This window comes from Artibeus jamaicensis, unplaced genomic scaffold, assembly GCF_021234435.1.
Source record: "Artibeus jamaicensis isolate MK-2021 breed Jamaican fruit bat unplaced genomic scaffold, CSHL_Jam_final contig_490, whole genome shotgun sequence".
Classification (NCBI taxonomy): Eukaryota; Metazoa; Chordata; class Mammalia; order Chiroptera; family Phyllostomidae; genus Artibeus; species Artibeus jamaicensis.
The window spans coordinates 2,325,779-2,349,434 of record NW_026521861.1 but is presented as its reverse complement, the minus strand read 5'-3'; the positions used below and the strand labels follow the sequence as shown (position 1 = coordinate 2,349,434).

Sequence of the window (23,656 nt, the reverse complement as noted above, 5' to 3'; positions counted from 1 at the left end):
GCCTGTCCATGACCAGGGCTTGCCTTGGTGCCCATTTGGTGACTTTGACCTGAAAAGTGCCACCCTTTCTTTTTCTTGGGTAGGGCAAGCTATGATAGCATTTCTCCGAGTCCCGCCCCCACCTCTGTACCCCACTATTCTTTGTAAAGTTTAAAGAGCCAGATAGTTCAACAAGGTTCATTAAATAGTTAGCAATCTTCCCACAAACCCCTTTTAAGAAACAACCATTTCATCTCTGTTAGTTATTGCTTGTGGTCTTTTCCTCAATACTTCTAATAGACTTTATTTCTACCTCCAGGTGTCCTCTCTTCAGGCTTTACCCTTTGACTTCCCACATGGAAGACAAGGTTTTGGTACCCTTCCACCCCACTGCCCGCCGTCCCAAGGTAAGGGTACTGTGAGTTGGTTTGGATAGTTATTAAATGTTTACGTTATCATACTACACCAGTGCTATTTACAATGGAGCCATGGAGTGCACTACAATTCCTCTTCCTTTCTTGTGTGGTTTTCTATTTTTCTTAGATTTACTGGTTTGGTTTTCAGTGATCACTAATTCAATCCTAAACTAACTACCAATGGTCTACAGTTAATTTTCTCAAGACACTCAAATACATGCAGTATTTATCAATAGTATCTTCTTAAAGACATTTCTCCAGAGGGTCCAATTCAAACTGGTTGCCTTGCGTTACTGCCAGGCAGCGTCATTCTGGGATCGCTCTTTCCTTTCGCCACAGTGATTCCTCATCTTTTTCATGTTGGGTCCCATTTCTGGTACCCCCTACGTATTCCCCACTCATTTTCTAAAAGCTTTTATTTAATTATTTTTAGAAAAAAGGAAGGGAGGGAGAAAGAGAGGAAGAGAAACACTGATGTGCAAGAGAAACATCAATCAGTTGCCTCTCCTACACCTCCAACCAGGGGCCTGGCCCGCAACCCAAGCATGTGCCCTGACTGAGAATCGAACCAGCGATCTTTTGGTTTGCGGGATAATGCCCAACCCACTGAGCCATACCATTAAGGGCTCTTCCTCACTCACTTTGATAGATCATATACGCTAGCAGGTTTTACTTTACTCTTTAGTGTGTTTCTCTTGGGCAAATGGTCCCCCCATCCTGCTACATTCCTGGGTCCCCAGGCCTTCTTTCCAGTTATTTTTTCCTGGGAACGGGCCAGCACCTCCTCCGCTTCTATTCTCCTTTGAGGGCAGTCCCCAGTGGCGAGGAGGCCTGGGTGCAGAGTCAAACCATCCAGGGTTCCGACCCTGGCTCTGACACTGATTCTCAGTCTACTGACCCTAGATGAGTTAGGTCATGTAGCTCGGCCCCTATGCTCTAGCTTGTAAAATGAGGACAACAGCAGCCCACAGCCCAGGGCTTGGCACATGGCAATGCTCACTCAAAACCGCCTGCTTGGCCACAAAAACCTCTCTAGCCTAGGATTCCTCCTGTATTGGGAGCACTGAGGGGTGCTTTATGGGATGGCTTAGAGGCACACTGTGGTAATTCAGGAATTGATCTGAATTTTCCCACTGATTTCCCCTTTACCACATGTCCACATAACACATTCTACATTTATACTTCCCACTGCATAAGGTGACTTTTCCTACATCTAAAAATACCATCTCCTTCCAGTGTCAGGGCAGACCCCCAATTCCCAGGACTGCACAGTCTCCAGGGCACGCCCTGCTCATCCCACCCACACTTTACAGGCTGACAGAACCTCGTCCATTTTCCTCTCTACCCTGGGCTATCCATATTGGAAAGTCTTAATTTTTACATTTTTGCCCACGGGTGCTGCTCACATTCTATGAGTGGCAGCAGGTGTGAAAAGGAGAGGAGCCTAACGACCAAGACTCCTCTTTGGCACAATCCTAGTCCCGTGACAGTGGTGACGTATGCGCTAGCCACCAACTTGGGGCCTTCTCCCTGGGGACACCCAGGGGCGGGAACCAGGGCGTGAAGGTTGGCAACTGTCCAGAAATGAAGTGGGCCTGGCTTGCTAAATAAACCCAGTCTAGCATGGGAGATGGTTCCTTTCTGCCTTCAGATTGCTGACGAAAGCTCTGAACTTTCTGGAGGAAGAAGCTGCTTGCAGGTCTGCCTTCAGGGTGGGGATGAGGGCGCCAGCTCACCTCCCCAATTGCTGCAAAAGGGCTCATTCTGAGAAATTCTGATGGGGACAATACCAGGAGTGAAATGCAGGATACTGATAAACTAATAACCAAATTATAAAAAGCAGTATTTTCATTGCAGATATACCCCAGGGACGGAATGGGATGATGGAGTAGGGGGGTGCAGTGTAGCTGAAGAAGAGTGAGGAGACTTACATTAAGATTAAGGGATTCCAACGACAAAACAAACAAGCAAGCAAAATATAACCAAAGACACTGAAATAGAGAACAGGCTGACAGGGAGCAGAGGGGAGAGGGGAGGGCATTTCAGGGGAAAAGGGGAAGGGTTTACAGAAACAAGTATAAAGGACACGTGGACAAAAACCGAGGGGGGTGGAAATGGGAGGGAGGTGGGAAGCACGGGGGGGGGGGGGCTGGGATGGGAGTAAAAGACAGAAAACTGCACTTGGACAACAATGAAAATAAATAATTTTTTAAAAAAAAAAGGTGAAGCAAGGGAGAGAGGTGGGTTTGGAGAGGGTGGGGAGAAAATGCAGACAACTGTAACTGAACAACAATAAAATAATTTTTAAAAAGAAAAAAAAGATGAAGGGATTCTGCCCTGGCTGGTGTGGCTCAGTGGATTAAGCTCTGGACTTTGAAGCAAAGGGGTACAGGTTCAAGTCCCAGTCCGGGCACATGCCTGGGTTGCAGGCCAGGTCCCTGGGGTGGGGCAGGGCGGGGTGTGTGAGAGGCAACTATAAGTTGATGTTTCTCTCCCTTTCTTCCCCCGCTTCCCCTCTCTCTAAAAGTATATAAATAGAATATTTTTAAAGAAGATTAGGGGTTCCTTAACCAGCAATGAACTCCTCCAGAGAGCTCTGTCCTCAGCCTGCACTCTGATTTGGGCAGGCAAAGAGGACCCCAGCTGTCCCGGACGAGCCCACTCTGGCCGGAGCCCCTGGCTTTCCGTCTTCTGAGACACTGAGTCATTTCCTCTCTCCAGCTCTCATAGGCTGAGCCTTCCTTTTCCCTTCTCTGGAGAAGTGACTCACTGCTGAAGTGCTGGGTGACAATGAATATCAAGGATGGGTAACAAAAATACTCCTGACTGTGCAACTTGAAGATGAGGGGATGTATTCTGGATGGAGAATCCAACGTGCTAGCCACGAACTCTAGGCTAGGGTGTCAACAATGGTGGCAGCTTCATCTCCTTGGGGAAGTGGTGTTCAAGCAGAAATTCACTGAGCTGGATTCACTGTGGAGACCCTTGTTTTACCCTTTCCAATGTGCGTTTCTGAGAAGGAGAGGCGGGCACTCCCACGACAAACATGGATCACAAAGGCCTGGGTCCTTGCTCAGCTCCGCGGAGCCTGGCTGCGGCCCTGAGAGCAGGCCTGCTTCTCTCGGGGTGTTCTCTCCAGTGAAAACAACTGCACTTGCCCAGCATGGGAGAGGTGAGGGAAGCCAACGGGACAGATGCAGGCTCCAGGCTGGCCACTGCACTGATGCCACGGACCCCTCAGAACAGGGTCACCAAAGACCGCCCTGCATGCAAGTGGATGTATTGACAACCCAGCTGTTTTCCCGGATGGAAACTGACTTTCCTTCACCCATTCACTGGATGCAAACTAGATATTTCCTTCTCCTAATTAATGTTCATGAGCTTCAAGAATGAACAAAACAAAACACAATTTTCTCGAAAGAATGACTCCCTAGCCAGGTCACGAGCTATTCAAGATCGAGGAAGAGAGACTTCTGGCCAAGATGGAGGCGTAGGTGGAAACACTGTACCTCCTTGAACGACCAAGTTTAAAGATAACAAAGATTTAGTAACAAAAACACAACCAAAACAGACAAAAAATTGAACTGTATGGAAGGTGGACAACAATGAACCATTCAGCCAGACCGGTAAGAGGGGCGGAGTCAGTGGCTGGTGAGCAGGGTCACGCAGGAAACATCAGCCAGACCACCCAGGTGCACAGGCGGTGGTTGGCGGATTCCAGGCGTGGGCTGGCAATGGGCGGACACAGTGAGGGCGCAAGGAGGCTGGCTGACCACAGTCACACATTTGAGCGTGCGCAGATAAACCAGGTGAAAAAACGGACAGTGAGACAGATGATGCAACGCAGGGCTCCAGCACCGGGAAATAAAGCCTAAAAGCACCAATTGGAAAGGCTCCCAGGCTCACAGAGAGTTCGCTGGAGAGACCCACAGGGTCCTGGAGGGTGCACAAGCCCACACACCCAGGAACCAGCACCAGAAAGGCCCAATTTGCTTGAGGGAAGCAGCAGAGGGGACCAAGGTCCAAGAGAGAGCAGAGCAAACGCCATTGCCCCTCTCTAACCCCGCCCCCACATACAGTGTCGCAACCTAGCCACCTGGGTTGCCCCACCCTGGTGAACACCTAAGGCCCGCCCCTTGTATGTAACTGGCACAAACAGACCAAAACATTATGGCTCAAGAGAAGAACAGCTCAAAGCCCCAGAGCCAATAGTTCTAAGCGACCAAGAGATAGCCAACCTATCAGATGCACAGTTCAAAACACTGGTGATCAGGATGCTCACAGAACTGGTTGATTTTAGTCAAAAACTAGATGAACAAATGAAGGCTAAACTAAGTGAAATGAAGGGAAATGCACAGGGAACCAATAGTGGTGGGAAGGAAACTGGGACTCAAATCAAGGGAGTGGACAAGAAGGAAGAAAAAAACGACCAAACAGAAAAGAATGAAGAAACAAGAATTCAAAAAAATGAGGAGAGGCTTAGGAAACTTCAGGACATCTTTAAACATTCCAACATCGGAATTATAGGGGTACCAGAAGGGGAAGAGGAACAACAAGTGAAAAACTTACTTGAACAAATAATGAAGGAGAACTTCCCCAATCTGGCAAAGGAAATAGACTTCCAGGAAATCCAGGAAACTCAGAGAGTCCCAAAGAAGTTGGACCCAAAAAGAAACACACCAAGGCACATCATCGTTACATTAGCCAAGATTAAAATGAAGGAGAGAATCCTAGAAGCAGCAAGAGATAAGGGGACAGTCACCTACAAAGGAGTTCCCATCAGACTGTCAGCTGATTTCTCAAAAGAGACCTTGCAGGCAAGAAGGGGCTAGAAAGAAGTATTCCAAGTCATGAAATCCAAAGACCTACAACCAAGACTGCTCTATCCAGCAAAGCTTTCATTTAGAATGAAAGGACAGATAAAGTGCTTCTCAGATAAGATCAAGTTCAAGGGGTCCATCATCACCAAGCCCTTATTATATGAAATGTTAAAGGGACTTATCTAAGAAAAAGAAGATAAGAAATATGAACAGTGAAAGGACAGCAAACTCACAGTTATTAACAACCACGCCTAAAACAAAAGCAAACTAAGAGGACAGCTAGATCAGGAGCGGAGCCACAGAAATGGAGATCACGTGGAGGGTTAGCAACAGGGGAGTGGGAGGAGGAGAAGGGGGGAGAAGGTACAGAGAATAAGTAGCATAGACAGCAGGTAGAAAATAGATGGGGGGAAGGCAAGAATAGTATGGGAAATACAGAATCTAAAGAACTTGTGACACATGGACATAAACTAAAGAGGGGGAATGGTAGGGGAGGGGTGTACAGAGTGGAGGGGAATGAAGGGGGGAATGGGACAACTGTAATGTCATAATCAATAAAATATATTTTAAAAAAAGATCAAGGAAGACAGGTAGCAAAGTCACCCCATGGGGGAGGCCCAACAAATGGGAGCAGAGACACTCATACAAGTGGAGAGAAATCTGTGTGTGTGTGTGTGTGTGTGTGTGTGTGTGTCTGTGCTGGAGGGAGGGTGCATCTGAGAGTCTCACAACAGAATTCAAAACCTTAATTCTCTAAAAAATTAAAGCAAGAAGAAAAAAAGAAAAACCTCAAAAGCTACTGGTACAATTCCAGAAGAACGAGAAACTTGGATCAGCGGGATGGTTAGTTTGTTTTTTAAAGGTGCCTCGACAACAAAGAGCTTTTCCTACAGTCAGGAACCCTCCCCGCCAACAGATGTATACCCACGCATGCAAGCCCTGCCCTCTCTGAGAGGGTATTCGAGCCACCAAGCTCCCCAAAGGTCCCCCAACCTCGGTCAGTGAGTCACTGGCAGAGGGAGGAGGAGATCCTGGAACACTACTGCAGGTTCCCAACGTCAGAGTAACAGCTTATAAAAATATAAACCTCTTCACATGGTGCACTGGACACTCACATCCTCTGACTCACTGCAGCAAGGCTGGGGAGCTAAGGCCAGGCTGGAGAACCTCACATGTTTAACTAGGCAACTCTGGAGAGAGGCGATGCACAGTGAGTTGTCCTCCAGGTCTGTACAAGTGTTGGCAGGTGTGGTCTCTAAGCCGGGCTCTCCCTAGTGGCACAAAGGAGCTACTTCCCCAACTCACCTGGGCGGGCAGTGGGAAAGAAGGCGCCAGCCAAGCCACGAAGGCTTTTCTCAACTGACCCTCTTGGGGAAAGCCAGATATAAATTTCACGGCTGGAATGCAAGGGTTGTGAAATGCTGGAAGCAGCCCCAAAGAGGGCCAAGGACTCTCCTTCCGGGAAGGCAGTGGGTGGAGGGCTAGCAAGAGCAAGTGGGAGAGGAGCAGGTTTGCCCAGAGGCGCCTGCTTTTCTCGGAAGCAAGAAGTAAGGCTCAAGGAAGAGAGAAACCCCCAGCCTCCAAGGTGGGAAAGTGGCCAGAGATAGGGTTTTCTGTTTCTGAAAATGAAGAAAACAAGGCTTTGTGTCAAAAAGCAGTTCTGGTGCAAATGAGCTGATTACGACGCAGCTCGTTATCCCTGGGATTCGGAAGCACGAGACTGACAGCGTGTGCTCTCCTGGGTTAAGTGCGCACAGTGAGCTCTGACACCGGCTGTGGCCTTGTCCCTGATGTTGAATGGGAGGTCTCTGCTCATGCTCCAACTGGCTGCGGAAGACCCACCAGTGAGGGTTGTCACCACCTCTGGGACACAGCCTTGTGTGCCCCTCACAGGGTCCCTGATCACGAGGCAAGGAAGACCACACACCATGTTAACAGCGGAGAGCCGGCCGTGCGCGCCATCCTTTCCTAACCTGGGCGAGTTCTCACCAGCCTCTTTGCACCTGAGTTTCCTCACCTATAAGATACCCACTTCGCAGACTGACTGTGAGGATAAACTAAACGCACATGCTATAAAGCACCCGGAACATCACTTGGCATGTATGAGGCACGGTTTAAGTGTTAGTTGCTACTGAGGTATGAAAGAGCAAGCACCTGACTCCCCAGGTAGGCCAGAGCCCAGCTGCTAATGCCCACACTCCATCAGCTCCTCTGGGCCACAGCTCCTCAGGCCACGGGCACCCGTGACGCCCCATGCGTCAGAGGGCCCCACAGCCCAGAAAGTCTGACTGAAGGATAACCAGTCGTGCAGACATAGTAAGGCCCATTGGGCTGCTCCCCAGCCCCCACCACAGGGAGAGGAGCAAACACTGGGGCCAGCACACTGGGGGTTGGCTTCTCAGGCACAGTCCATGCGGTTTATCTGAAATGGGGTCAAGTCCCAGGGCGGGAAGCACAGATATTACAACTGTGCTTGCTTGTCTGAACTGAGTCCATTGTCATCGATCGTGAGATAATAGGGAGCTGGAGTCTTGAGGGACTTGAGAAGTGTGTTGGAAAATGTTCTTGGCCAACGGAGGGGGAACCATTTCTCAACCAACTGCTAACAAATTAGTAACCAGCCCCGAGAACCTCAGAGGAAACGTCTTGATTTCCTCCAAACTGCAGATACCACCACTTGGGAGACCTGACTTGGGGTCTGAGCTGCAGGAAGGGTACATACCCCAGAGGGCTGGCACCCCTGGTCTACTCCTGCCCACCTCTCTGCAGCTCGGCCGATTCAGGCCACAGAGTGGAGGCCACAGGGTGGCTGCAGCCTCCGCCCTGTGTCTACAGACAGCCCTCGGACCGAGCTGTGCGTGTGCATCCAGTGACCCGGAGCCCTGTGCCTTCCTGCAACGTGGGGCGTGGTGAGGGGTGGGGGGTGGGAGCAGCAGCTGGGAATATGCCCAAAACAGGCAGTGAGATCTCGGGCCTACAGCAGACATACAAGAGGGGCAAGTGGGGTGTGCCTCCACCAGAGTCCCTGCCCTTCTGCCCAGGGACCTGGACCTTCTGGAGCCTGAAGGACCATCTGGATTGAGACTGACTACAAGTTATAGGCAATCTGCTCAAGCCTTTAAGTCTTTAAGCACCTCCCAGCCAATCAGCAGCACCAATAGGGCCTAGAGGGAGAAGCCAAGCTCAGGGCACAAGAAGTGTGGCTCTGGGACAGAGTCCAGATTCACAGGTGGAGTTTCCAGATGCCCTGCAACCCAGCCTGGCTATCTGCTGCCGCCAAGGGAAGATCATGATACCTCAAGCCTGCTACTTTGAGGTGGCTGCCTAGAGAAACCCACTGGCTGGAGTTGAGAACTTCTCTCATGTAGCAGGGGGTGAGGGCTTCACTTGGCTCTTGCCACAGAGCCCAGTTCTCATGACTTTGGCCTGGTGAGTCCTCTTGGGCAAGCCTGTTCCCAAAATAACCCTCCCAACCCCACAGTCTGCTCCCAGGTGGCTGCATTAACTTCAACCAGCTAGGCCTCCCTATTCCATCCCTGTCAATTCCTTCTCTTGCTTGTTAAAATTCCAGGGTGCCTTCAGGGCCCACATCTCGTGTTCTTCCTCTTCTGGGAAGCCCTCCCTAGCCACTACTGATCGTGCTGACTTTTCTGCAATGTATTAAACCACTACCACTTCTGCGGCTTGTGGATGAGCATCGGGAGCTAGAACTGAAAGAAGCATCTATTTCCAAAACATTGCACCTACAGATGACTCACACCAATGAATTAACTAATTTGATTGTTCATGTGCCCCCAAAAGAGTCCACCCCCAGATGGACCCCTGGATCCACTTGCCTGCCACACAGCAAGTGTGTAATGGAGATTTTTTAGAAGGACGGGTTACCCTAGTCTTCCAGGAGTGAGCTGCTTCCCTTTCAGTCCAAAGCACAGCAACTTCCTCCCTGGCCGGCAAGGTTCCTGCTCTGGCCGGCCAGCTCCCAGGTATCCCCTGCCAGCAGCTATTCCCTCGAGTTGCTCCAGGACTAAGAGCACTGTGGAGTGCCCAGCTGCAGCCCTGCCCACCATTTGTCCCCTATCAGAGGAAAAGAGGTCAGCAGGAAACGGATCTGACCTCTCGGGTGGCCACAGTTTCTCCCAAGGGCTATGGAGGGCCCCCAGGACAAGCAGCAGAGGCCTGCAAGGGACTTCCCTTCCCTGCCCTGGGCCCCATGCAAAGGAGGCAGGAAGAAGGGCCTCAGCAGCAGGCGTCCAGTATGGGGCTGGCTAGACAGGGAGGCCCCTGGGGTTGCAGCTATCAGCCGGAGACCAGGCTCCAGGAAGGAAGGAAGGGCAACTGTGGTCGAGGCTGAGATAAGGAGGGGAGTCGCTCTCAGCACAATGGGCTCCCACAAGGCTGGGAGGCCCCAACTCAGATTTTGCCCCAATTTGGCCTCCCACTTGCTCGCACAGCCCATGTAAATATTTACTAATGTTTATATTCCTGCTTTACTGGGTCCCCTCTGAGGCCCTTCTCTGTGACCCACAGATCCGTGCTCCCCAGACCCTAGGGGCATCCAGCAAGGGCTATCGGCATTGTTCTCTCTCATGCAAGCCACAGAAAGAGGCTCTTCAGGACAAAACTATCCCTTGTCCCAGTGCCGGGGCACTGCTGCCCAGAGGATGTACCAGCCCCCGCTGTGGGCAGGAAACTCACGGGGCCCGGTCGTGGGTGAGGCCATTCTGCCGCTGGGGGTTGATGGGTGGAAGGACGGGTTTGCTGTTGATCTCGAGTCCTCTCCTCAGGGTCTCCCGGATCTGCTCCGTGTCTGCAACAACACCACTAAGTTGTCTGGTGTCCCTTTGGGCTCCCAGCACCCCCCAACCCTGCCCTTGGAAGCTGGATCTGCAGACATGCTGGGAAAAGGCCCCAGTGAAGGCCTCCTGAGCCTGCCCAAGGCATCAGCTGAGAGATCTGAGTGAGTGCAGGGTGAAGACTCGGGGCCATAAAGGCATTGTGTTCTCAAGAGACTTGGGTCCAAGAGGACCCCCTGTCCTTTCCCTTCCTGCTTTAACACAGACCCAGACAGGGACTGCCCAGGCCTCTGCTACTGCCCATGACCGCCCCCAGACTCTGCCCATGAAATGGATGCCAGTAAGGGCTGCAAGTGTCGTGCCACGAATGGTCAGGTGTCTCCTACATGAGTTTCTGGGTTCTGGGCGGCCAGCTGGTATCTGCTGAGGTCATCTTCCCACCTTGACCCAGGGTACCCTGCCTCTCCACAGGTCTGACAAGGGCCAGGAGGTGAGAGGGGCGTCCCTTGGTGGGATTATTTCTTCGCAAAGTGCTCTGCTGATCTCTGGATGAAGACTGCCTGGCTGGTCCACTATTCTGAGCTTTTGGTCTAAGACCTACCTCTGTAAACTGTTAACACATACAAAAAGGCAAATTAACATTCGTTGCTCAAATGATGGGCGTACAGTGGATGATGGAGGTGATTATTAACTTTTCTAACTGACTTGTTACAGTAGCATGGGTTACTTTTATAATTAAAAAAAAAATCCAATAATGGTGTCTTTTCAACAGACTATGAATTGCTCCTTATAGTACCTTTTTTGTCAAAAGCAACAGAATAATTCTAATAACTGTGTATATTCGCTTGGAACCTCCCATGGGCCTGGTGCTCCACTAGAACAGGCAGGAAGGAGAAAGGAGTCGGATGCCTGTGCCAGGGTGCAGGTTGTGCTTCATGGAAAGAGAAAACCTTTCCTAAGTGCTCCCACACACGTAGGTGTATTATTCAGGACTATAGGTGTCTTACTTTTCAAAAAATAAGAAATGGTAGAGAAAGAGAGGTATCAAGAAAAGAAGTAGAAAAGGAAGCTATAAACATACATTTGTAGAAGGCTGCTTTTCTCTTGGAGTTAGTTATGGAGGCCCATTGCTAAAAACCACAACTGTTTCTATAGCCAAGACCAACATGAGGACCTCCCAACAGGAGGGCCTTACCCTCCTCCTCCAAGGCCCCACCTGGAACGCAGTGGGTACAGGGTCCTCTGCCCACATCCCCCAGCACTGTGTCTGCAGCGCAGGGGGGCAGGGAAGTTTGCAAGCTGGCCTCACACCCGGGCCCCTCTTGTCTAAGGCCTGGGAGGGCCTGAGGCCAGAGTGATCCTCGGTCTGGCATGGCTTTTGGGCCAGAGCTGGGCCCTGTGTCAATTCCGTGGGTGGCCGACGCTTGTTCTCTTGTACTTGGGTGGACTGTGGCCTTTTCCTGTAACTGTTCTATGGCTTCCACTCACCTCCATGACCTCAGACTGCATGGGATAAATCTCAAACACAATGGTCACTGCTGGTGGCGCATTTGAAACACACACAGGAAACACAGGAGAAATGGGTCAGTAAAGCTCCCTTATTTCCACCCTGCTGGAAGACTTCACATGCTGTTTAAATCCTGCCAGGAAATAAACTATTGAATGAGCTGTTTATGTTCAAGACCCATCTTATAGAGCCTGAAAGCCAGGCCTGGAGAAAGGGAAAGAGGAGGCCAGCAGAGGCTCCCACCTTTGCCAGAGAGCCGCCGGGGCTGCGTGCCTATGCAGATGCTCCGGCTGTCCTCGTCGTCCTCAGGGGGCCGGCTGAGGTCATCCCAGGCACACTTGGCACTGACACCGCTGAGATTGGAGCCGTCCGTCTCGATGCCTTTGTCAACTCTCTCCTGCTTGGAAAGAACCAAAAAGCCAGCGTTCCTTTAGCGGCCCGGGAGCATGAGGCCAACACCATCTTTCCAGCACTTACTGAGCCCTTGCTGCTGCTGAGCCTGGGCGGAGTGATAGAAGAGCAAGATCTCTGATCTCGTTCTGCCCTGGTTACTGACACACCACAGCCTCTGCCAGCCTCCGGACTCCCCCCGGGGATCCAGGGCATTGGGGGAGCCCGGAAGAAGGAAAAGCCAAGGGAAGCTTCTCTATCATCAACCTTTCATTGAAATGACCTTCACAACTGTTTCGGAGCCTCGACTCTGTCCACCACATGCTGGCCTGTGTTGCTGATGTGGCAGAGCCAGGAACGACTTCCCTGAGGAAAGGCACAGTCCTTCCTCTCCTCCCATCATCCAGGAAGAACCCCCCACTCTCACCCCCAGCCCCCAGTTGCTGCTGCAGAGGACAGGGTAGAAGCTGGCTACCGGGGGGAGAGGCCAGGATAGACCAACTTCTCCCTGGTTCCACATCTGTAGTTTCCTCTTCTAACAGCAGGGGGTGCGGTCACACAGTGAAGCGCCATCAGAGAACAGAAGGGCAGGACTTCCTGCATTGCTAACTTGTTCGGCAAAGCACTCTGGATGAAGTTTCTTTTATTACCCGGAATGAAATGGGGGCCTGGAGGACACTGACCATCTGCAGACTCCACCAGAGGCCCTGCTTTTGTGCAGGCCTTGGCACTACTGAGTCCAAACACTCTCCAAATGGCCTCACCAAATGGCCCTGAGGAAGAACTGTACCCAAACATCCCCGGGGGTTTTCACCTCGACAGGAGTCTGCACACCCTTCTCCCCATGTCCCCACAGGCACCAGACTGGCTGCTGATCGGCCAGGGAGCCTATCTGGGGAAGCACAGAGTAGGCTTATGTGAGGTCTTTATTCCCTGAGGCAGGCCCTACGCTGGATGCCTCCTGCTCATCAGCCACACTCTCCTCCTTTCCAGTGCTGCCATTAGCCTGGGCAAAGCTGGGGTTCTGAGCAGAAGCAGGGACAGACTGAAGAAAGGGAGCAGCTCTGTGCTCCAGGCAGGAGCCTTGGTTTGCTCAGGGCAGAGTCTGAACTTCTCCCTCTCTACCGGCCACCTGAGGGCCCTCGGAAGCAAAGAGCGAAGGACGCCTCTTGGCTCAACTAGCTAAGATCACTTACTTTATAAGTAAAAAAGAAAGAGTTAAGACCCAGCGAGGTTAAGGGACTCCATTAGGCCCATGGCTAGCCAGTGGCAGAGCTTGGAGCAAAGGAACAGGAACCAGCTCTGCAATGAACCACTTGCGAGCAGGCCCCTGGCTGGCAAATGTGAGCACAGAGAAGTTCCCACGTGGCGCACAGAGCCACCAGGAAAGAAAGCTGGACTTTCTCACCAAGGTCCGCCTGCTTGCTTTTAAAGACCACTAGGTGCTCTTGGTCCTGCTGGCTGGTCTCAGGGGAGCCTAAAGATTAGGAAGAGAACCATTCTTGGCATGCAGAGAAAGGACAGGCTGCTTACCCTACTAAGTTCAAAGGACCAGGTTCTTTCTCAACACTTGGCACTTACGACAGAAGCAAAACAACAACCCATAGAGTCCCATGCTGGATCACAGTGTGGCTGTAGAACAAGGGCTTAGGGAAACATACCCTTGGTGGTTCCTGGTTCTTGCATAAGCAGAAGCTACAAGGAAACCAAGTTTGAAGTAGAGATAAGAGGATCCTGGCAGCAGGTTGAAAACTTCAGTGTTAAAGGCACTAGGAAAATAGAGGAGCATCATCTGTGAATGAGCAGGGTTTCTACCCAAGAACTCAGAGGTCTGCAGTAAAGGATGCAGGAACTGCTGCCTATGTTTCTACTTGCTACCTCTTCCCTGCTACGTTTTGTCCCTCCCAGAGGACATGTAACTCCTAGCAGCTGCATGCAGCCTACCAGAGTTTTCCAGAGGCGTAAGAGATGGTGGGGGAGGGCAGATACACACCAGGCACATTATTTGCTGCAAGCAGCCCGTAAGAAAGGAAATTATGCTCTGTGACTTTCAAAACCCACCTGCATGCAAAAAGAGTGCTTCTTCTAAAAAACCAAAGACGACATTGAAACTCTATAGCTGGGCCACATGGGTAGGTAACTACAGCCCGTAAGTGTAAACACTTCCTTTACCCATCAAGAAATGCCAACCTACCCAGCGAAGGAGCTTGGTGTCTGACCGCTCAAGAAGGAAATGCATCTAAAAAGGGTCTAAGATCGTTAGCGCAATCAGGCCTGCCCACTGCAGCTGGGCCGTGCGGGTCAACGGCGCCCGCTCTGTCTGTGACAGGGTGGTGGCGGCAGCAGTGGTGGGGCTCCCTGAAGGAGAGTCCGTGTTCCTCACAGAAGCGGGAGTGGGAAGGGGGACACTGGGCAAGCAACATCATACTATACTGATTTAGTTGCTGGTGATCTTTTTTTAAAGTCAGGTTTATTGATCTATGATTTGCATACAATAAAATAATCCCTTTTAAGTGCAAAAATACATGTGTCTGAGACCACTTTCCTGGCCTGAAATCTCTGCTCCCTCACGCGCCCTGCAGAGTTCAGGGGACAAGTCCCAAATCACGCCCCATTTCTACTCACTCACAAACAAAGCTCCTCCGTTTTCCCAGGATGAAAGCCAGTGTTATTGGGAAGAGGCCTAGGCACAGTGTGCTAGAAAGGTTTTCCTCACTCAAGACATACTTGCAGGTGTGGATCGATCTCAAATATGGTCTCTCCCCTCCGCATGTCAGTTATCAGCCAGGGGCCGCCAGCGCTGTGGACAAAGAAAGGGGGCAGGAGGGTCTGGGCTGGGCCTACGGCCTGCCCTGTTGCTGCCCCAGAACACAAGGGAGTGGTTAGTGCTCGGGGGCCATCAAAGAGCAAGTTGTCAGGAAGCCCGGACGTGAAAAATCAGTGCCTGGACAGCAATGGAGGGAAAGCCCACGTATGGGGGAAGGAGGGAAGCCCACCCCCAGGCCTGGGAAGCCAGGCGCCCGCCTGGCAGGGAGGGGATGTACTCACACGGGCACCGTCCGCAGCAGCTCGAGGATGCCCTGCCCATTCCACTGCTGGGCTGCATGGAGCTCCTCAGTGCAGACGCCAACAATCTGGGGCCCAGGGACAAGATGTCGTGGTGTGTTAATGGCCATTCCTCCCACCCACCTAGATCGGCCACCCAGGCCCTGTCAGTGCCACCTCCAGCAATGGGACTACAGGAAGGACCTGTGCTCAGGGGCTGGTTCCCTGAGGAGGGAGGAGTGGCCCGGCCAGGATATGGGTGGGTCCACAGTGTGGCACTGAGGCCTGATTCTTGCCCTATTATGAGAGGTCAGGCATCTGGTGACATAAAGTCTAGCCCTAGACTGCAGAGGAGAAAATCAAGGCGCTGCCAACTTAGGCTGGGTCCCGAGCTCAAGTCCAATGAAGCAGGGGAGGCCCAGGGACATGTTCCTGACCAGTCTAGGATCATGGGGAATATAAACAGGAGCTTCTGGGACCCTTTAAGCTTGAAACGACAACTGAAGGGTGAACCTTCACACGGGCCCCATCAGGATCACAAGGAGGCCTTCTGCAGCTGGGGAGCATGCACGCCCCCAAACTGCACTCCTGCTGGGCGCTCCTGGCCTGTGACTGCCTGGGTCTTAACTATAGTTCACCAAAATACCTCCCTCTGTTACCTGCCTCAGCTACAACCATTCTCTCCTCCCCAGACGGGCCTCCCCCCCTCCCCCCCACTCCCATCTCTGCAGGTTCAATCAGACCGCCTGAATCGAACCAACAAACCATCAGAGGGAGGAGAAAATGGAAGAGGACCAAGGAACTCTTCCGTTCTCTGCACTTCCCTTACCCAAACCCTCCTGTGCCTCACCTGGAGGAAGGTCACTACCCCAAAGGGTGTCTGCACGGGTTGCATCTGCGGGTCCTCTGTCAGCAGCATGTGCTGAATTCTTGACTCACTGTTATCCAAAGGGCTGTGCCAAGACACATGGTCCCCACTGCAGAAGGTGTTCTCTGTGGGAGAGACAGGAGGACCCTCGGTATTTGAGGCCCTGCATCCAGACCTAGAACTCAACCTGGGATCTGAGAAGCCCCGGCTGGCAGGCTCCCCAGGCTCCCAAGGTAGCCCCTGTGAAGGAGGGGAAACATTCACACAGATGAGAGTAAAGAGTGTGGATATTCCCCCCAAACCCAATGTGTTCCTGCTGGCCAATTCTGCCAGGCTTCAGCAGAAAAGGACAGGCTGCTAGTGCGCACGCTCATTTGGCCTGGCAAATCCAAAGCCTTCTGGCATCTGCTCCACTTCCCCAGCACCTCCACTTGTTTGAGGGAAGGGGGGGCGAAGGAGGGGGGGATGCCATGACTAAGACTACCAAGAAAAAATAAAGTGCTTCATTGTGGGGCCACCTGAACCCAAGTCCACAGGGAGACCGGATGGCAGGGAAAGCCGTTCACCTTGGAAAACCAGACCGGGGTTTCTGTCTTGCTGAAAAAGGGTTTCTGTGCTCAAGAGAGAGCACCCAACTTTGCAGGACCTTTGAGATCTGCCAGCAGCTTCCCCTCAGCAGACGGTTGCTGGGAGCAGTTCCTTGGGCAAGAACACTGAGGCCTGAACCAAACGGGGATCTGAATCGAGCCTCACACACCTCGGCAGGGACATTCAGCCTGGTGGGGTGGCTGCCTCCATGAGGACACAGACACGGTGCCCGGGCCGCCCAACAGAAACATGCAACTGCGGCCACCTCTCAGCCTTTCCACTAAACTTCACACAGGTTCATGACTTAAAAAATTTAAGGTAGCATAAGCACAAGGGAAAAACCACCCACATGGTATGAACTCTTCCACCACCCCTGCCCCTCATCTTGGGTGCCCTTCCAGAGGACCTCTGCATTTACCGGCCTATATGCATCTACAGGCTCTTTCTATTTTTTGTCTCCTAATACACGTGACAGCACACCATTTTGTATATTTCATGTATCTTAGGATCATTTCCCATCAGCACACAGAAAGCTACCTCACTCTTTGAATGGCTGTATGGTAGTTCACAATGGTCTATCACATATGATCTGGGAATCTCAACAGCTGATGCCCTTTGCTTTGGCTTTTTATCAATATTCGAAGCAAGGCAGGAAACACACTCAAGTGCTCGTACACACACACACACACACACACACACACACACACACACGCCTGAAGGCCTGTGAAAGCTTCTACTGTCAATTGTCTTGGTCTGAATACTAACTTTCTCAGAGTCAGCTGAACTTACACACCAATCTTCCTGAGGGTTATTGGTCCTGACCTCAAAAGCATTAGAGGGAGAAGAAAGACTTCTTCCTCTAAGAGACATGGGATGATGAAGGGGAAAGAGGGCACCGCTCCAGGCAGAGCCAACTAGAAACCCCCAATCTCCAAACTTCTGCCGGACCCACTCTTCCCAGATTCCCTCTCCTTTTTTTTCTAATAGGAGTGCGTGCCCATTAGTAGCTCGCATTCTCTACAAGTTAGAAACAACACAACAGTGAAATGATTGAGTTAGTAATTAAAAGCCTCCTCCACAATAAAAGGTCCAGGCCCAAATGGCTTCACTAGTAAAGTGAAGCCATTAATTTTGGCCAATTAATTTTCGACAAGAACGCCAAGACAATTCAAGTTAGGAAAAAATAGTCGTTTCAGCCAATGGTGCTGAAACAACTGGATATCCACATACAAAAGAACCAAGCTGGAATATTTCCTTGCTTTATAAGCATAAATTAATTCAAAATAAATCATAGGCATAACTATAATAGTTAAAATTATAAAATTCTTAGAAACATGGGAGTAAATTTCTGACCTTAGATTAGGTGATGGTTTCTTAGATAGACACCAAAATCACACGAAACAGAGAGGATAAATTGGACTTCATTGAAATTAAAACCTTTTGTGCTGCAAACAGTACCATCAAGAAACTGAACAGAAGTGCAAACCAAAACCACAATGAGATGCCACTTTACATCCATTAGGATGGCTATTATCGAACAAACAAAAACAACCCAGAGAATAATAAGTGTTGGCAAGAATGTGGAGAAACTGGAACCCTGAGCACTGTTGGAGGGAATGTAAATTGGTGCAACCGCTGTGTAAAACCGTATGGTAGGTTCTTAAAGTTAAATGGAGAAAGACAGACCACGTGGTCTAGCAATTTTATTTGTGGGTGTGTGCCCAAAAGGACTGAAAAGCAGAGACCTAGATATACATTTGCACACCCATGATCACAGCAGCATGATTCACAATAGCCAAAAAAGGGAAGCAGCCCCAGGGTCCATCAATGGATAAATACACAAAATGTGGTGTTTATTTTCCAGCCCTAAAAAGGAAGAACATTACAACACATGCTGCAAAACCAACAAACCTTGGAGACTTCATGCTATGTCGCAGAAACACAAATATTGTGTGACCCAACTTATACATGCACCCAGAGTAGTCAAATTCATAGCGACAGAAAATAGAATAGTTGCCAGGGGCTGGGGGAAGAGGGTGATGGGGAAGTGAGTGTTCCATGGGTACAGAGTTTTGGGTGGGGAAAACGAAAAGTCCTGGATGTGGACAGTGATGCTGGTTGCGGGACAGTGTGGATGTGCTTAATGGCACAGAACTGTACACTTAGAAATGATTCAGATGGTAAATTTTGTATTATACATATTTAACCATAATTATTTTACTAAAGAAAGTAAAAAGGCAGCCCTCGGAATGGAGAAAACATTTGCTAATCACATATCTGATAGATAACTAGAATATATAAGAAGTCTCACAGCTCTGCAACAAAAAGACAAGTAATAAAAATTTTAAACAGGTAAAGGATCTGAAAATGTCTTCCTCCAAAGAAGGTATATATAAATAACCAGTAAGCACATTCAAAGATGCTCAACGCAATTAGTCATTAGGGAAATGCAAATCAAAACCACAGTGAGATACCACCACTCACACCTACTGGGATGGCTGAAGTGCAAGGGGCAAGTGTTGGTGCGGGCATGGGGAAAGGAACCGTGGAACTTGCTGGTGCGGATGTCAAACGGCAGAGATGCCTTGGAGAAGAGTTTGGTGATCCCACGAAATGGGACCCAGCAACTCCAGCCCTAGGCATCTACCCAAGAGAAGTGAAACCATGTCCACACAGACTTGTCTGTGCAGCTCCATGTGGCAGTATTCATGACAGCCCGAAGGCGGAGACAGCCCGAACGCCGTCAGCCAGCGAGCGGATGAGTAAAACATGGTGCATTCACACAACTGGATATTCTTTGGCAAAAAAAAATAAATGAAGTACTGACACGGCACTTCGCTGACAATGAACCTTAAAAACATTACACTGACTGAAAGAAGCCAGACACAAAAGGCTGTATGTGTTGCCATTTATGTGAAATCTCTACAACAAGCAGAGAGATTCTGCAGACAGACAGATCAGTGGTTGCCCAGGACAGGGAGGGCTAGGGAGGAATGGGGAGTGACTGGTGTGAGTTTGCTTTTGGGGGCAATGAAAATGTTCTAGGGTTCACTGTGGTGATGGTCTCACAACTGTGAACAACACAGTGTATGGATTATATCTCAAAAAGATGTTAAAATGGCCAAATGGGGATTCTGGGAGAAAAGGCAAAGTACATGAAGCAAGGCCAAGGCTCTGGACTCTTGCTACCACCCCCTGAGGGTTGTAAGCAGCCCAGCCTGGGAGAAGCCTGACTCCTGACGCCCAGACATCACAGCACAGTACAGGTCTGTGTGACCCAATCACCTAGCCCAACATTTTCATTTTCTACAAATGAGGAAATGATTCTAGAGACTGCCCAAGGTTATGGGCAAGTCCATGGGTGACGGGCGCAGTGTAACATTTCCCAAACTTCTGAGTCATCCATAACACTGCCAGGACTTTTAACATGTATCTGTGTACCACCTGTGTTTCTCCCCCTAAAACTAACTTACTTTTTAAAACCTAAACCAACTGACTGTAAATGGAAACCTCCTATACAACACTAAATAGGGAAAATCAGTGCTGCTAACCGTAAAGTAGAAGATAATTTGATAACTTCAAAATAGTTGAATGCAAACAAAATATTTACAATCTCTGACAGATGCTGTTGCTTACTAACACTATCAAAACCGAAATGAACAAGAGTCAGAGAGAGGTTCAAGGTTTAAAGTGTGCGTCACTGCACATGGGCAAAATCAGCAGGGCTGAGTCAGAGCTGAGGATGAAAGAAGAGTCCTCACCATGCATGTTCCCGGACGCCCCGCCCAGTCACCACCTACAGCTCCTGCTGCCTTTGGCAGATCATGGACTGGCGGTTAATTCTGCAGCTGGGAAAGCCCTGCTCCTATTTGCCCCTTACTAGTTGTGACCCTGGACAACTTGTACAATGACAACTTCTAAGGCTGCTTCCTCACCTGTAAGCAGGAAATAGTGTGCTCTCCACTGCTGCACATTAGTACTCTGGTTCTGGAACATACTACAGCTACTCCCACCCAAGTCCTAATCCCTTTATTAGGAAACTGGACCAGCCACAGAGCCTGTAGCTAACAGCAAGCGCCAGTAGGTGGCACCATCACTCCTGGTTTAGGAAAGAGCAGTTTCCTCCTCGCCTCCCAGTGCCCCAGGCATGGCTGACCTCTGGTCTGTAGAAATAGGCACCAAACCTGGAAGGGACTTAGGCTGGAAACAGGGAAAAGACTGAAAAGGTAGGAAGTCATGACCTTTTGTTAACCAGAACTGACATTTATTTAAAAATAAATGTTGTGGCCCTGGCTGGTCCAGCTCAGTGGACTGAGTGCCAGCCTTCGAACCAAAAGGTCGCTGGTTCAAACTCCCAGTCGGGACAAATGCCTGGATTGCAGGCCAGGTCCCCAGTTGAAGGAGTGTGAGAGGCAACCTATAGATGTATCTCTCACATATTTTATCTCTCAATAAAAATAAATACAATTTTTTAAAAAAGTTGTGTAAGCCTAAACTTTAAATGAAGAATGACCAAAAAGTACACTTAATTTGGGAAGGAGTGCAATTTAGGCAGCTGGGAGGGGAGAACCTAAGACAGGAAGGAAGACAGACCCAGCTGCTGCTCTGGGACCAGCACATCTCAGTTAAAGAAGGGCGTGGGAGGAGACAGCAAACTACCCCTAGAAAGGGCTGGAGAGCAGGAGGTGAACACCTTGCAGCCCAGGGCAGGTTTCCTTCCCCAGCTCTGCCGGATGGGAGAACGAGACTTACCAACTCTGCTGTGGCCAAGGAAGTCTTTCTTAACAATGAAAGGGCCTTGGTCACAGTTTTCAAGCCTAGGACAAAGCCACAAAGGGCTCATTCTTGAGTCCGGGTCGGTCTTTATTTCTGGATGCTGGGCCCCATTCTGTGTGGAGCCCAGCAGCAGCCGCACTCAGGCCCCAGCGCCCACCCAAGGAAACTCTCGGGCCCCCTCCAGAGGGTTTTCAAATGCTAATGATGCCTCTTTCGGAGACCCGGTGGTTCAGTCCAGTGGTTAGAGGAGCTCCTCCCTCTCCTTTCCTCTCCGCTCCCTGAAGTATCCCAACTAGAAATTAAGATGTAAATCTCTGGGATCCCTACCCAAACCACACAGCAGAGGGGCCCTCTGGGGTCTGCAGGCAGGCCATTTCAGGGGAGGCCACTTCCCTCTTCTCTGAGCTCTCTGCCTGCTGTTCGTTTCGCAAGGTCACTAGAGGGGCAACACCACTGCGGGGCGGCACGAAGTGTCCAGAAACCACTGCGTGCCGCGCTCCCCTTGCTCAGCCGATGACAAGGCTTCCTTACGCTGGGTCTCTTTCCCCATTAGCGAACAACTCCCTGGCAAGAACTCTTAAAAGTTGGGATGGGGTAGGGAGGTTCACAGGGGTGCAGATTTAACTGGCCCCTCAAATTGACCCTACCCCCATTTTCTGAACATCCAGCTTTAGTTATTATGGTGGTCTGAAGTTGGACTGTGCCAGATATAATAAGTAAGCAAAACCTAGTGAAATGGGTTGCAGAAGAAAATGGCTATTGTTTGCAAAATACTGAGTGCTGCCTTTGAACCACTTAAAGACAAAGATATTTATTCTTCAGGAGTTCCTAGTTCATCCCAGCTCTGGAGAATGACTGTCTCCTTTCTGCGTGAAAGTGCAGGCCCAGTGATGTTCTCCCCAGCAGCTCAGAAAGCAATGCCAGCCCCCACCCCAGCAGTCAGAATTGATGTGCCTGGTCTGAGGAGGACAGGTTAACGTTGTGTTTGGGGCCCAAAAGGTTGGCTTTCTCAGGGTCGAAGCTGGAAGCCCCGGAGTCAAAAGCCCTTTTGAGTGTTCTGGAGTAAGTTACACGCTTTGGGAGAACAGAGGACAGGGGCAGGAAACCCAGGTGAACTGTGTCAGGTATCAAATAAGTGGCTCGTCTGCAAGAGGCATTTTAGAAAGGCCAGGAAAATAGGAGGTGGCCTGAAGCAGGCTGGCAGGCTGGAGTCTGTCCCCTTTGAGGTCAAACAATGGGACAGCCATCACAGTCTTTCAAGAAATGGCCTCCATCTTTCTGCCCTTGTTGGTACTCACAAATTACTTTGACAACATGAAGACAGAGCTGGTTCCTAGGAAGGCTTAGCAGTTCTCCTCTAAAATGCCACACATGCCCAACATGGCCTTGGCAACACAGACCATGGATAAGGAAGGGCAGGTAGCCTGCCCTCCCGTCTCCGAAAAGTCCCAGGACGAAACCAGCACACGTGCCGAGCACCTGACAACTGCCAAACAAACCCTCCTTCCTAAGAAGGTCAAAGCTACTACTGCAGCCACCGTGAGCTGCCTGGTGGAGCTGGGCCCAGAGTGGGCTTCCTCTGAGATTGCATAAGAACCCCTTAAAGCCAATGAAAGGCCTGCAAACTAAAATACACTTATGGGAGCAGAAACACAAGTCTGCATGGGCCCAGGCAGCCTCACGACCCCACAGTGAGAGGAGAAGACAACCTGGAGGTTTTGCTAAATGAACCAGCTCTGGCTAAGGCAGTGGAGGAGGTAAAGTTCAAAGTCAGTCCTGTTGGTCTCTGCCTAGCTCAGATGCTCCTAATTGGGGCCACTTAGTCTGCCCATGCCCCCCCACTGGGTCCCTCGCATAATCCTATTCTAATTTTTAAAGCCCAGGGGCTTTCTCCTGGCTCTAAGCCAAGGTGGGGGGAAGGGAGTGAGGCTGTGTGTGCCTAATCTATTTGTTTCTTAGTACATTTCCAGAAATGAAGAGGTCACAGAGGATATAGGACAGCCTGATGTCACTGCTCATTCTGGGGGGGGAGGTGCCCCCCAGGCACTACAAATAGCACGGCCCTCACTGTCTGAGCACCCTAAGTCCCAGAGCCTCCTCCAGGCCCCTACCTCCACCTGACAGCACCCACCAAAAGAGGGCCACTGACCCTCTTCTCACTGGGGAAGATCTTTTCCTGGTAACACCAACTGTCCTCCCTGCAGGGATCCAGATGAAGCTGGAGTGCTTCTCTGCCTCCCCACCCCATCCCCAAAACTAAGCTGAGAGCTCAGCTCAGAGCCTTGCCACAGTGGTGAGGCAGGACCTGCCCTAGCAGTTGAGGGCAACAACATATGCATATCACATGGGAACGAAGAATAAATACGCCCTGGGTCACTCCCCTTTAACATCCGAGTGCTGCAAGGAGAGGCTAAGAGTGGGAACTTCTGCAGCTGAGAGGCTTCAGCAGGTACAGAACAAGGGAATTGGGTGCC

General features: G+C 50.5%; 1 protein-coding gene across 2 annotated transcripts in view; it reads right to left on the bottom strand.

The window, feature by feature from the left end:
- The window catches only part of SUFU (SUFU negative regulator of hedgehog signaling), a 98,813-nt gene that overhangs the window by 22,511 nt on the left and 52,646 nt on the right, over positions 1-23,656 (bottom strand). The window contains exons 4-8 of one of the 2 annotated variants that reach the window (XM_053668449.1): positions 15,801-15,943; positions 14,954-15,039; positions 14,633-14,705; positions 11,759-11,915; positions 9,911-10,022 (exon numbers count right to left, since the gene is read on the bottom strand). In XM_053668449.1, coding sequence (XP_053524424.1) covers positions 9,911-10,022; positions 11,759-11,915; positions 14,633-14,705; positions 14,954-15,039; positions 15,801-15,943 — 571 coding nt within the window. The remainder of the gene's footprint in view (positions 1-9,910; positions 10,023-11,758; positions 11,916-14,632; positions 14,706-14,953; positions 15,040-15,800; positions 15,944-23,656) is intronic. The other variant, XM_037159364.2, reaches the window with a different exon arrangement.